Source organism: Pseudorasbora parva, chromosome 16 (genome assembly GCF_024679245.1).
Source record: "Pseudorasbora parva isolate DD20220531a chromosome 16, ASM2467924v1, whole genome shotgun sequence".
NCBI lineage: Eukaryota > Metazoa > Chordata > Actinopteri > Cypriniformes > Gobionidae > Pseudorasbora > Pseudorasbora parva.
In genome coordinates this window covers 31908417-31922178 of record NC_090187.1, presented here as the reverse complement: position 1 = coordinate 31922178, position 13762 = coordinate 31908417, and the positions used below count along the sequence as shown (strand labels likewise).

General features: G+C 38.1%; 1 protein-coding gene across 1 annotated transcript in view; it reads left to right on the top strand.

Annotated features, from left to right (window-relative positions):
- btbd11b (BTB (POZ) domain containing 11b) overlaps nt 1-11738 on the top strand; it is an 88707-nt gene extending 76969 nt beyond the window's left edge. Inside the window, exons 11-17 of the mRNA XM_067420290.1 lie at nt 2490-2668; nt 4876-4981; nt 7577-7679; nt 7880-7961; nt 8111-8179; nt 10285-10398; nt 10523-11738. Coding sequence (XP_067276391.1) covers nt 2490-2668; nt 4876-4981; nt 7577-7679; nt 7880-7961; nt 8111-8179; nt 10285-10398; nt 10523-10732 — 863 coding nt within the window. The 3' untranslated portion in view covers nt 10733-11738. The remainder of the gene's footprint in view (nt 1-2489; nt 2669-4875; nt 4982-7576; nt 7680-7879; nt 7962-8110; nt 8180-10284; nt 10399-10522) is intronic.
- Nucleotides 11739-13762: the final 2024 nt, after the last annotated feature.

The following is a 13762-nucleotide window of genomic DNA, read 5'->3' as shown; positions in this document are numbered from 1 at the left end:
TATCTACAACAAATACTGAATTCACTTACAGCATTCAGCGTTCATAATGGAGCTGTTTTGCAGTGTATTTCAACAACAGTTTGAGCGTTTTGCTCACTTCTTGCTCAGAAGGGAGACACCTCAGAGAGCGAACGAGGAAAGAGAGGTGAAGATCAACAAGGAAGGAATTCTTAAAGATGAAGATGAAATAACACTCTGCCTTGAAAATATAAAGAGAGGACGTGTAAACAAGAAAAAAAGAGAGATGCACGGTCTGGAAAAGTTTATGGAGGGTGGAAGTGAGCTTAGAGAAGCTGGAGAAAAGAAAAGGAAGAAGAGAAAACGGAAGCAGCGAAAGGTCACAGAACCAGCGCCACTTCTTGTGGAGGTCAAACCTCTTCCTACTACCATCAGATCTTCCTATCTAAAGCCAATAGGGGGAGAACTTCCAATGCTTCCAAGTGTCTCCGGACACCTCGCCCTTCCAGCCGCTCACTTCAAACCCCTGCCGCCAGTGACTAAACCTGTGCATCCTCAGAATCCAGATCCAGCATCTGATGAACTGTTTTCCATCCGGCACTCTTCATCCCAAGTGCGTCATCCCAAACAACTTCCTCCGAGCCTCACTCCTGCAGCTGATGAAGTCGTTGTTCTGGGACGTCCTCCCAGCCGGAAGCCTCAGCCGTTCCCTTCTTCCCTGTTTGAGCCACCTCCAGAACTCATGCTGATTGACATAGAGGATGAGGAGAACGAGTATGTGGAGTATACAGGGAAGACCTTCCAGGCCAGTGACTTACTCAAATCTGAACGCCCCCAAACGCCGGAGGCTGAAATCAAAACGAGAAGGATGCTTGCTTGGTTGGAGGTGGATGAGGACAAGGACGAGGTGCAGGAGGAAGGATGGTCAATGGAAGTGGTCCGGGCATTTGAGGAAGAGGAATATGACCCCAGTGAAATGGGAGACTGCGAGGCCATAGAAGGCCCTTTGGATGATGACTCTGATATCTCAGAGTTTATGATGAAGCTCTTCTGTGAAGCCTCTCCTGGTGGTCCCAAGAAAGAGACCCAGAATAATGTGAATGCCCAGACAAAGAGCGAAAGAAAAGTGCTATTTTTTCTGTTCACCTGGGCAGAGAAGAAGGCCAAGAAAAAGAAAGAGAAGAAAATAATCAAGGAAAAGGAGCGAAGAGAAAAAGAGTTGCTGCTTGATCGGTACATGAACGATCCGAAACTGAAGCACTTGTGGATCAACAAGCACAACCGCAACTACAACTCCTAATGCAGTTCACCGTCCCCCTTCACCTGTGTAAATAAAAAAGTCTGCATACTAAAAATCGAACGCTTCATGACTCTTTCTGACTATTAAAACATAAAACATCTATATGAAGTGAATCAGTTTGAACTTTGAACTCATTTGAATAACTATTTATCTAGAGCAGCAGCAGACATTGAATCATTCAATTCAGTTCATAATAATAAAGTTCACAGATCAATATTTTCTTTGATGTGGATCCTTCAAATCCATCACCTCCATGCTCGTCTTTTAATGTTTCTTGTCTATTGTTGTTTTTAGCAACAATATTGTATGTGTAGCCTTATTATTACTTATAATTTATAATTCGAAGTCAAAGACTTCATGTGATCATATAAATTCATAAACCCGCTATAGTTTGATAGCAGTCGGGAGAGAGTGATCAAAACCTTTTGGTTATTTGGCCTGGATGATTGGAGCCAGGCCTGGTGCTATTGCTTTTCTAAACAATTGGACAATTTTGACATGGCATACAATAAAACAGGAAAAATTAGCATGGACCTGCATATAAAGAAGGACTCAAGTTATATCTGGAAACTAGAATATTTGGGTTCTTTTGCCTTGTGCTAGTAAGAAACAACTACAGACTTAAAACTTTTGTTATAATAGGGTACATTACTACAGAGCCCTGCACATGACATGCAAGAAAAAAAAATGTAAATTGTGCTTACGATTTAGCAAATCGAGGGAATGAATTAGTAAAACTCGCGCACTATTTATAAATCAAGGGAATGAAATAGTAAATTGTGATTTTACTGATTTAGCCTACTAGTTTTTTACTGCATGTCATGTGCGGGGCTCCGTACATTACATTGATCAAAAGGGATAATCGTAAAAAATGATTTATATTTCAAATAAACACTGTTCCTTCTTCATCAAAGAATCCCAAAAAAATGTATCATGGTTTCCAAAAAAATATTAAGCAGCACAACTGATTTTAACATTGATAATTATAAGATCTCCTTCATGAGCGCAGCATATTAGAATGATTTCTGAAGCATCATATGACACTGAAGGCCTTCACAGCAATACATAACATTGTCGTATATATTAAAATAGAAAATAGTTTTCTTAAATTGTAATAATATTTCACATTAACTGTATTTTTGTAGATGCAGCTATGATGAACACAAGAGCATAACATTCTTACTCGTTGAAAAGTAAAAAAGGTGATTGTCATGTATTTTGTGTGTATCAGGTGTGCCCTGGACGCTGCACACGTGGCTGGAGTCCCTGCGAACTTGTTTCCTGCAGCACCGGCGGCCGCTGATCCAGGGTCTGCTGAAAGAGTTCAGCTCTATTGAAGAGGAGGAGTACACAGAGGAACTCATAACACACGGCCTCCCACTCATGTTCCAGATCCTGCGCGCCAGCAAGGTGAACTAACACAGAGCAAAACTCCAGCAATTTCTACATTTGACCTCATATTTCTTCATCTTGCAACATGGTTGTTATAGTTTTAAAATGTTACTAGGTTTCATTTCAGTTTACAGTTTAAACCTAATGGTTCATAGTGTTTCATTAAAGAAAAACTATAATTATTTTTCAAAATGTAATTCTGTTTGAGCCGAATTATAACAACTAAACAAGATTTCTTCCAAGTTGCACAAACTGCAGTGCCAATATTTGATTAAGTTGCCACATACTTTGCTGCACGCCAATTTCTTATTGTGGTGTCACCAATTTTATATACCCCAACCTTAGTTTTCAAAAAGTTGACTGTTTATTAGACAGCTCATACAAGCCCTTGCTATATCATCAGGAATGAAAAATTAATTATTTGAGATAATACAGCATTATATAAAAATGTAAAAAAATATATTTCTTTAAGTTGTAGTTAATATTGCACTGAACATTTATAATTTTATTTTATTTTAATTAATTAAACTAGTCTTCTCTTCCAATTTTCATCTTCATAATTTTGTTCAGTGTTATGTTAACTAAAACTACTGAAAGAAATTCTATGAAATATAAATATTATATAACCGATATTTAAAAGTGTTTATTTTAATTTATTAAATGCAAATATTTGTTATAATTTATTTCATTTAATAAATACTTGTTTATATTTAAAGAGTAAATAAATATATATAAAAAACTAATCGAAATGATAAAATCACATAACAAACTTACTAAAACTTCAACTAAAATTAAAATTAAAAATTAAATACAATTGAAAATATTAATATTAGGGCTGGGCAATCGTTTGTGTTTACATAATATATGTGTGTGTACTGTGTATAATTATTATGTACGTATAAATTCACACTCTCATGTATATAGTTAAGAACTATTTGTGTTTTGAATATATATGTAATATATAATATTTGTGAATATATATATATATATATATATATATATATATATATATATATATTATTATTATTATTTCTTTTATATATGAATCTAACATATTTTTCTTAAATATATAAATGCATGTTTGTGTATTTATACACAGTACATAATAATTGTGATTATAACATGGAAAACACACATATATTATGTAAACACAACATCGGTGATTAATCAATTGCCCAGCACTAATTAATACATACTATAATAGTATTATTAATAAAGCCAAAATAACACTGATGTAGACAATAATACTTTATTTTGCAGACACTTTAATTTAAAGCAGGTTGCACTGCATTCTAGTTTCTAGCACACTTTTATCAATGTGAATTCCTTGGGAATCAAGCCTCTGATCTTGGTGTTGCTAGTAGCTTGCCTGAGATACAAGATTACTTCTCTCAGAATCTTTAGAGTCCAGAACCCTAGGGAACACATTGGTTCTTCAGAACAGGAAGTGAAGGCAGAGACTCACATAATTTGAATTGGGCATTCTGTTGACGTCCTCCCACAGTGTTATGTAATAGGGAGCTTTTCTTTGAAACCTAGGTTGCTAAAAAGAATCCTTTGACACTGACCAATACATCTTCTTCACGCATCCATATCTACTCCCTCTGCAGCATATCAGAGAGTACAGGAAGTAAAGATTAACTGGACTTCCTTCCATTGGGCAACAGTAGGTATATGTGTGAGTGTGTTTGTCAAAGTTGATCCATGGTGGAGTCAAGGAACCTTCCTCTGAACCCTGCAGGGATGACTGACAGTTTCCGCTCCCTGCTCAACCTTCACAAATAATGTGTCTGCTTGTTAGTACAAAGAGTGAGAGACCAAGAGAAAGAACGGCAGAGAGAGCGAGGAAATAGTGGTGCTGTGCTGACAGCAGGTGATTTGTAGAGACAGATGCAGACTGGGTGAGAGAAATGTCAGGTTGATGAGGAACCTCTAACAATCTTTCAGAGAAGCTGATCGTTCAAACTGCAGAGGGAGCGATCTGACAGGGATTTAAGCATCTTCCTGCTCTTAACGTACTTGTCTCACCTCTGAAGTAAAGTACAGATCCCAAAAAACACCACGCATCGAAGAATAGAAGCTGTGATTTTGCTATGGAAGCTCACACATACACAAAACCTCACACATGTGCATTGCTAACACCCTCAAGGCGAGTCAAAATGTGTTGTTTGTAATGGGATTTGATGAGAGGGGTCTTACCCATTACTCTTTCCCATGGTTTGCAGAATGAAGTGATTAGTCAGCAGCTGGCTGTTTTATTTACTCAGTGCTATGGGCCGTATCCGATCCCCAAACTCACCGAGATCAAGAGGAAACAGACGTCAAGACTAGGTATGTAGCACCAGATATCAGGTTGTGCCGTGCTCTCTGTAAAATACAATTAGTCATGACCAGAACAAATTAAACTTTTTGAATTAATCTGAGCACTCTCTTTCTTAATGAAATGTCAAGTGAAAATGTCATTTGTGGGTGGTTCTTCCATTAATATATATATATTTTTTTTTTAATGCAAGTTGAAGGGATTGTTCACACAAAAATTAGAATTTTGTCCTCGTTTACTCACCCTCATGTTGTTCCAAACCGGGTGACTATATTTCTTCGGTGGAACACAAAAGGAGAAATTCTGAAGGATGTACTATTTAAATTAAAAAAAAAAAAACGTTTATTATTTCCCATATTCATAATACTTTTCTGAGTTATATTAATAAATATCCTGACGCCTTCAAGCTTTACAATGACAGTGACGGGGTCCATGAGTCTGAAGCTCAAAAAAGTTCATCCATCTATAATAAATGTGCTCCACACGGCTCCAGGGGGTTAATAAAGGCCTTCTGAAGTGAATCGATGGGGTTTTCATAAGAAAAATATCCATATTTAAAATATCTAGCTTCTGGCAGACCGCCTTCAGTATTCAACTTACACAGAAAGTGTAACGCCTCTCGCAGTTCAAAACACGCACGCTACATTCTAGTGATACATCGCGCCAGTTATGTTTTTTCATTAGTTCAGTGTGGAAAGCAGTCTGGCGAAGCTAGATATTTCACTGATAATGTGTTACATATAGATATTTTTCTTTCAAATATGTATCGATTCACTTCAGAAGGCCTTTATTAACCCACTGGAGCCAATGGGCTTTTTTGAGCTTTAAACTTAATGGACCTCATCACTGCCATTATAAAGCTTGGAAGCGTCGGGATAATTGAATAATAGAATCCATTATATAATATAATCAGGATAATCCGTTAAAGGTGCACTATGTGGTATTTTTGCAGTAAAATATCCAAAAAACACTAGGCCAGTGTTATATATTTTGTTCAGTTGAGTTCTTACAATATCCCAAATGTTTCCAACTATTTGTAAATTGTGAGAAAAATGCTATTTTAACCAAGGAACCAGGACATCTGCTTACCCACGACTTCGTTTGGGTTTTATTCCGCAGAAACGCTTTTCTCTTATCAGTGTGCAACAAGAGTCACAGCAGCTGCCGAGCAAACGCACAGAGTAACGTCATTACATAATTTTAAACACACTTAAATGTATCTAATATGATAATTAGAGCTGCGTTACTTCATACTCATGACCAGAAAGCAGAAATGGCGCCAGCGACTGTGTCCCTTCATTATAAATGTCCGGCTGCTCGCGAGCCGCGTGTTGCGTAACAATCGCTCCAGCGGCCTTGCTCAGCTCCACAACACTCGGTCCTGCTCTACTTCATACTATAGTAACCTTAATAACCACATCCATGAACATGATTTCTGCCCAAGTCCTATCCCGGTCTTTTCCACCGGCTGTGAGGTGAAGACCACATGTCCCAAGATTCTGCGCTGAAACTTGGCGTCATCAAACTACGCCTTTGTTTGGAATAGGCGACCTCTAGCGGACAGAAAAATTACATAGTGCAGCTTTAATATAAATAAAACTGAAACAAAATATAAATATTAGATGTGTATAAAAATGTGTTGCCTTGGCAAGCTGATATAAAATGTTTTAGCTGAAGTATTACATTTATTAAAATTAAAACTTTAGAAAAGCTAATTAGAAATATTAAAAACACAACATAACTAAAAAAATAGCAAATGCACTGTCACATGCTTGACTGTTGTTTTGTCTTCCTGTTTACATGTCATATTTTCCTTTGTGCATTTTTTCCGCCACTCATCTGTTTCCATAGTAACCATCATCATTAGTTAATTCTGTGTCAGCTGTGTCTTGTCAATTACTTGTCAACAACTCGTTTGGATTCCCTATTTAAGTTCTACCATTTCTGTCACTCCTTGTCCGGTTTCACGTGTGGCTGTTCTGCTTGTATGCTCACCTGAGAAATCCGGCAAGATTAAACTCCTTTCGTTCTTTGAATCTGTCCTCCTTCGTCTTCCTACCAGCGTGAACCCTGACAAGCACAAGCTGCAATCAAAAAAGGGGTAGTCACATGATAGCTTAGTGTGACAAATGGAACAAAATGGAAGTTATTCAGTCAGTGAGATGAACCGGCTCTCAAACACGTTGAGATCACTTTTGTGAACCGGATCAAAAGAAACAATGAATTGACATAACAAAATGTACTATTACATACATTCCAAGGAGATCTAGAACAATTAATAGAGGGTTAAGAGTCTGTTTCTCACACAAAGCTGCCGCATGGCCTCAGCAGACTTGCATAGTGCACAGGTCAATTTGTCTTCTTTAGTGGTGATTATGCATCCTTGAAAGCTTCTTTGTAACTAGATGGAAAGAAATCGAGAAATTACACAGCAGAAAGAAAGTCATACCGGTTTGGAACATTGTGAGAACTGAGAAGTAAATGATGGCATCATTTTTGGATGTACTCTCTGAGCATTATTGACAGCAACTGTGGCCATGCTGGTGATTTCCGCAGATGACCGTTGAGACTAATAAAAATGCATTTGTGATATTTTTGTGTGTCAGATCCTCATTTCCTAAACAACAAGGAGATGTCAGATGTGACCTTCCTGGTGGAGGGAAAGCCTTTCTACGCTCACAAAGTTTTGCTCTTCACCGCCTCCAGCAGGTCAGTTGATGTACTGCATCCAACTAAAGGAAGCACTGTGTATAATTCCATGCAGCGACATTGCGCTCTATTGTTTCAATTACAACAACACCTTATTAATAATAACAAAGATATGAGGCACAAGAACAGCTTATTTTTCTTTAGTTACACTATATAGAGTATGTTTATCATTGTTTTAACTTCTACTCCTTATACCCAAGGTTTAAATCACTTCTAGCAAACAGACCAGCTGCTGAGAACACCTGTATCGAAATCAGCCATGTCAAATACAATGTATTTCAGGTACAGTCTGGCTCCTTCACTAACGCTCTGAAAAGATGCCTGCATGACTTATTTTTATAAAACTTGATTTGAGAGTGAAAGAAGAGCTCATCATTTTTATATTATTTTCTGATTGATGCATTCCCATATACTGATGTTTTCTCTTACAGCTGGTGATGCAGTATCTGTACTTTGGGGGAACGGATTCACTTCACATCAGAAACACTGAGGTTATGGATGTATGTACTAATAACTCAATTTCAGTCCTTATGTTAAACAATCTAGAATGGTTATATTTAAAGGGATAGTTCACCCCAAAATTAAAAAATGATGTCATCATTTATTCACCCTTAAGTTGTTCCTAACCTATGGCTGTGTGTCCACCAAAGCATTTTTAGTCGGCTGAAAACGCCTCGCTGTGGGCGCTTGTGAGCATTTTGGCAGGACAGCATTTTTTCAGTTGGATGTTATGATACGAAAAATCTCCGGATGTGTTACTAGTATCTGATTTCACAGATAGTTTGTTTCTGTATTGATTCTATATTAAAATGCAGATACAATGTAAAGTATTTGCTCTGGCTCTTGTTTTAAAGTATTTTGTTCTGTTATTTTGCTGCTTGTTTTCATCTGTGGACGTTGTACAAGCAGAATGTGGCGGTTGGTCGGTGTTGTGTTTGCCCCACCCCTCCTCCACTGTGATTGGACGGCTGGTGAAAGGTGACAGTGATGAGCGCTGCGTTTTACTCGAAGTTGAACATTCTTCAACGCTTGGCGACCAGTAAAAAATGCAGAACGCTCAGGGTTTGATCGTGAAATACTCGCTCAACGCCTCGTTACGCTCCAGGCGTTCTAAAAACGCGGCGATCCCATTGAAAACAATTGAATATGCCAGTCAGCTGCATGAAAAAAACGCTTTGGTGGACACACGGCCTATATGAGTTTTGTTGTTCTGTTGAACACAAAAAAATATTTTGAAGAATGTTGGTAACCAGGCAGTTGCTGGAAGCCATTGACTTTCATAGTATTTCCCCCCCCACTATGGAAGTCAATGGGGCCCATCAACTGTCTGGTTACCAACATTCTTCAAAATATCTTCTTTTGTGTTCAACAGAACAGCAAAACTCATAGAGGTTTAGAACAACTTGTAAGTAAGTGATGACAAAATGTATTTATTTTCAGTGAGCTATCCCTTTAAAGGAGTTTAACAGTGTATACTGTACACATTTTGATATTAAAATGTAATTTTATTCCTGTGATGGCAATGTAAAATTTCAGCAGCTATTACTGCAGTTACTCGAGATTCATTATCGATGCTGAAAACTTTGTGCTGTTTTATATATTTTAGTGGAAACCATTATTTTTGATTAAAGGGGTACTTCAGCGCTGGGAAGATGAATCTGTATTTAAACTGGGTCATCAATGTAGTAGAAATGTGAAATTATTTTTGAATTTGGTGCCTTCTAGACTGAGAAAAGACAGAAAATGTATTTTTGTCCCATTGGGGTGAAAGACTACAATTCCCAGAATGCTTCACTGCCCTGTGAGGCCATTCCCAACGCTACCAACTTGATTACAGTGACTGAGTTGGAGAAGACACTACAATTAAAAACTGAACGTGTCTGTTCAATATAATGAGTGAGTCAGCGCGCGAGTCTCACAGCACTGAGCACTAACTGCACGAGTGATGAGAGCTGAGGTAATCGCGACTACACTCGCGGCATACATTCACAACACGAGTTCAGTCTGGCGCGTTTCAGTTCATGCCTTTGCAAGCTTAACTTTCATAGAAATGAATTTGAGAAGTTAAAAGACTTACATTGCTCACCATAGCTCCGTTTAAATGATCCTGTAGCTGCAAGCTGAGCTCTCCCTGCAAGCTGAGTGTAATCTCCATCCCCCATGCGCAGATTCAAAACATGCGGAAATGGCTCCCTCTGCTGGCTGTAGTCTTTAGCCTTTGGGCAAACATTCCTCCTATGATGCAAAAATCATCAATTTGCATCATAGGAGGAATTTTTCCAGAAATAAAATGCATAAATCTCTTGTCTCAGGGAGATATGAGGGGGGAAAGCACAATCATTTGAATATACTCCAGGGTTTCTACTGATACAAAGCCATATGCTAATCGCTGAAGTAACCCTTTAATAAAAAATTATAATGAACCGTGTTTATTTGAATTAGAAATGTTTTGTAACATTATAAATGTCTTTACTCTCACATTTAATCAATTTAATGCATTCTTGGTGAACCCAAACTTTTTAATAGTAGTGTAAGTAAAATTAGCCTAATATTGAGGTTTACATTTTTATATTCTCAACTTCTCTCCTTCTCCTCTCTCTTCCAGCTCCTCTCTGCATCTAAGTTCTTCCAGCTGGAGGCATTACAGAGACACTGTGAGATCATCTGCGCCAAGAACATCAACACCGAAACTTGTGTGGAGATCTACAACCATGCTAAAGTAATGGCAGTCTATTTATGTTGTTCTCAGATGTAATTTATCATGTGGAATATTATGGAATATTATTCCAGTATGGAATATTCTTTACACTCTCAGTATTTTCTTTCCTCTGTTTCTCTCTTAGTTCCTGGATGCACCTGAGCTGTCGGCCTACATCGAGGGCTACTTTCTGAAGAACATGGCGGTTCTCATAGAGCTCGAGCCATTTAAACAGTTGCTCTATAACACTCCGGTGGAGAACTGCTGCCCCGACGTGTTACACGACCTGGAGAAGACGCTAGCCACGCGCATTCGCTCCATTCATCTGTCATCCTCGAAGGGATCCATCGTCTAAAACGTCCAGACCTCATCGAAGCATGCTGAGATCACAACACGTGCACTTCCTCCAGGACTCAGTGCGGTCTAAATGTGTTCATTCAGTGGCAGTAGCAATGCATTCGTAGTTCTCCATCTAAGACTGTGGTGATCTCTTCTCAGCAGACTTGATCTGTGTTTTAGGTTACAGCCATAAAGGAAACAATGCCATTTTAGACGTTGTCTCGAAATTTAATAACACCTGTTACAGATTATGATTTTGTCAGATGCAGTACCTCTACTAACCTTGGAATACTGAAGCAGAATGAAGAAATACAGCAGCAAATGTGATGATCCAAAAAAGTGGCATTGTTATGATAGCTACAGCAAGCGGGTTCCACTTTTTGGTACAAGATATCATGGCTAAGGGGTACAAAGAGTTAGTCCTCTGGAACAGAAAACAACTCAATCATTGTCAGCACTGATTATAGATGTTACTAAATATGCTTCCTAGATTTGTATTTTCGAGCATCGAAATGATGCCTCACAGTTGTACAGATATTGCTCTTATTATCACCATGTGTGTAAAATGCTGGCAGAGAACGTGGCTGCCAATGTAAATATCCGATCGAAATCTCTCACATGGAGTTGTTGATCTCCAGCTGTAAGTAGATGTATATAAAACGTCATCATCTAAAGACTTCCATCGAGAACTCACAATAATGTATAATAGAAGTGTTCTTGAAGTCGTGTTAACTGTTGTAAATGTAGATGAGCATGTAAGTATTTTCATGCTTGGGTTTTGTTGCTGTCGTCATGTCTTGCATTGACTTTACACTCTTGTGTGTGCGTGCGGGGGTCTGTTTTGTCTGGGAAAATGAATTATCAGCATGGAGTTGCAGAATTGTAGCTGTGAATCCCCCGACTGAAATGACTGATTCAGAATGTGCCTGCAAAACGTTCTGATGTGCTGTGTCTCTAATGACATTTGTGTAAAGCCACTCGGTGACTAAATCAGTGTTCTTTATAAAGATTACTACAAAATACTCAAGTTTCTTGTCATATTTTATAGTCAGGGAATTGTTTTTTAATAGGCTGGAAGTCCATAATTTTGCAGAAACCAGATTTTACTGTATACACTTTTCTTACTGTATTGGGTATAGACCCAAAACCAGAACTATCTATTGCACAAAATATTTAAAATAGAAATAACCATTTTGGTTTCTAAATGAATATTCTGTGCTCTCTGCAACAAAATAAAAGTCTCCTATAACACATACATTAAAATACGTAAAATGTAAAACCCCTATATATTTTATTTTTAATTAATATAAACATACGGTAATTTAATTTATTAAATTAATAAAGATTTAAAATATCAAAAGGATTACAAAATGTTCTCTTACATCTTTTGAAATTTAATAGACCTTTGTAGCTCCGCCCCGTTTCAGTGCTGCCCTCGTTGTGTTCTGTCTAGGGATGGGCGATACCACTTTTTTTTTCCGATACGATACTTTCAAGGCCAGTATCACCGATATCGATACTTCTAAACTGAACATTTGAATGATTACATTTATTAAATTATTACATTTATTTAGAGTAAAATGGGTAAAGATACCCAGTTAACATATTTGAAAGGTTTTTTAACATTCAATATGCCTTAATTGCAACTTATTAGATCATATTTTTGTTTACACATGGTTAAAATGTTTACTTGTAGTGGTAACCATGGAACTACGGTCACTAGTAAAGGTTCATTTTCATAAGGGACTGCCAGTGACAGACGTTCCATCCATAAAATGCATCCTTTTTATTCTGATAGTGTATGATTTATATTAACGTTACAGAATAGAACATGATCAATATCAATGTTTAACATTACATTTAAAGAGTGTAATTGCACTGAAGGCTACAATTTCTAATAGTTTATTTTGAATTAACCCAAACATATGTTCCCTGTATTCTGATGAGCATTGTTCTGGGCTGCGTTTCCAAAAGCATCAAGGGTTTATTTTTTATGACAGTTTTGGAAATGCAGCTCTGTTTTTAATACTAGTGTCATATTGAGTGAACGCTCTCTCTGTGATCGAATGGTTCTGTCTTGCAGCATTTGCGTGCGTTTCAGATCATGGTTCAGATCCAAGGGGGTAATCTAGCGCTCGGAAAGCGTTCCACCCCTAGGGGCTGCCATTGCTAACCAAGCCATCACCTGCTGTTAGCATCCCATTGACTCCCATTCATTTTTGAGTCACTTTGACAGTGAATAACTTTACATCTGAGACGTTTAAAGACTCCATTTGTCCATTGTTTATTTCTAAAGAAACATGACAATGTATAAAAGGCTCCGTTACCTTGTATCTTACACTATCGCCCCGTAGAAGCTGTTTTTGTAAAAATAGGCTAACGATTGCGTCATAACCAACGCGACTCTGTCGCACAGTTGAGAAATTACCGTATAGACCTGAGGAGACGCTCGCAGGCAATCTTTTACTGTCTATGAGACAGTCTGGGGGACGTGAAGACATAAAGTCTGATAAAGTCAAGCGGGAAGAATGGGGAGAAGCCCATAGTGAGCCAAAAGCAACGGGAGAAAATATTTAAACAACGTGATTCAGCTTTCACTTTCCACATCAACTAGAAGACCTACAGCTGTCCGACAGGAGGCTCACGTCACATCTATGTCGTCAGGCTCAGTCTGAGCCTGCGCAGTTCGCTCAGCCATCAGGAAGTGAGTGCCCCTAGGTTGACTTCATTATTTCGCCGTTGACGTCAATGTGGTCGCTCGGTCCATTTCTTTTACTGTCTATGTTCAGATCAAGCCTGCAGTCTCCCATTTACTGAAGCTTTCGCGCCTCGATCGCCCCCCGGTGACCGGTCCCAGTATAGCCGCCCCTCTGTGTTTTCTAATGGACGCGAGGCAAACTAAATAATAAAATTACACTTCAAAAATGTTTCCCCAAAGTTAGTTTATGTCACTGAAGGCAGTTATCATCACAATGATTTCATTTCAGGTGTTCGTTTTAAAAATAAGTTTACTTTGAGTTAGTTATTTGATGCTATAAAAACGGGG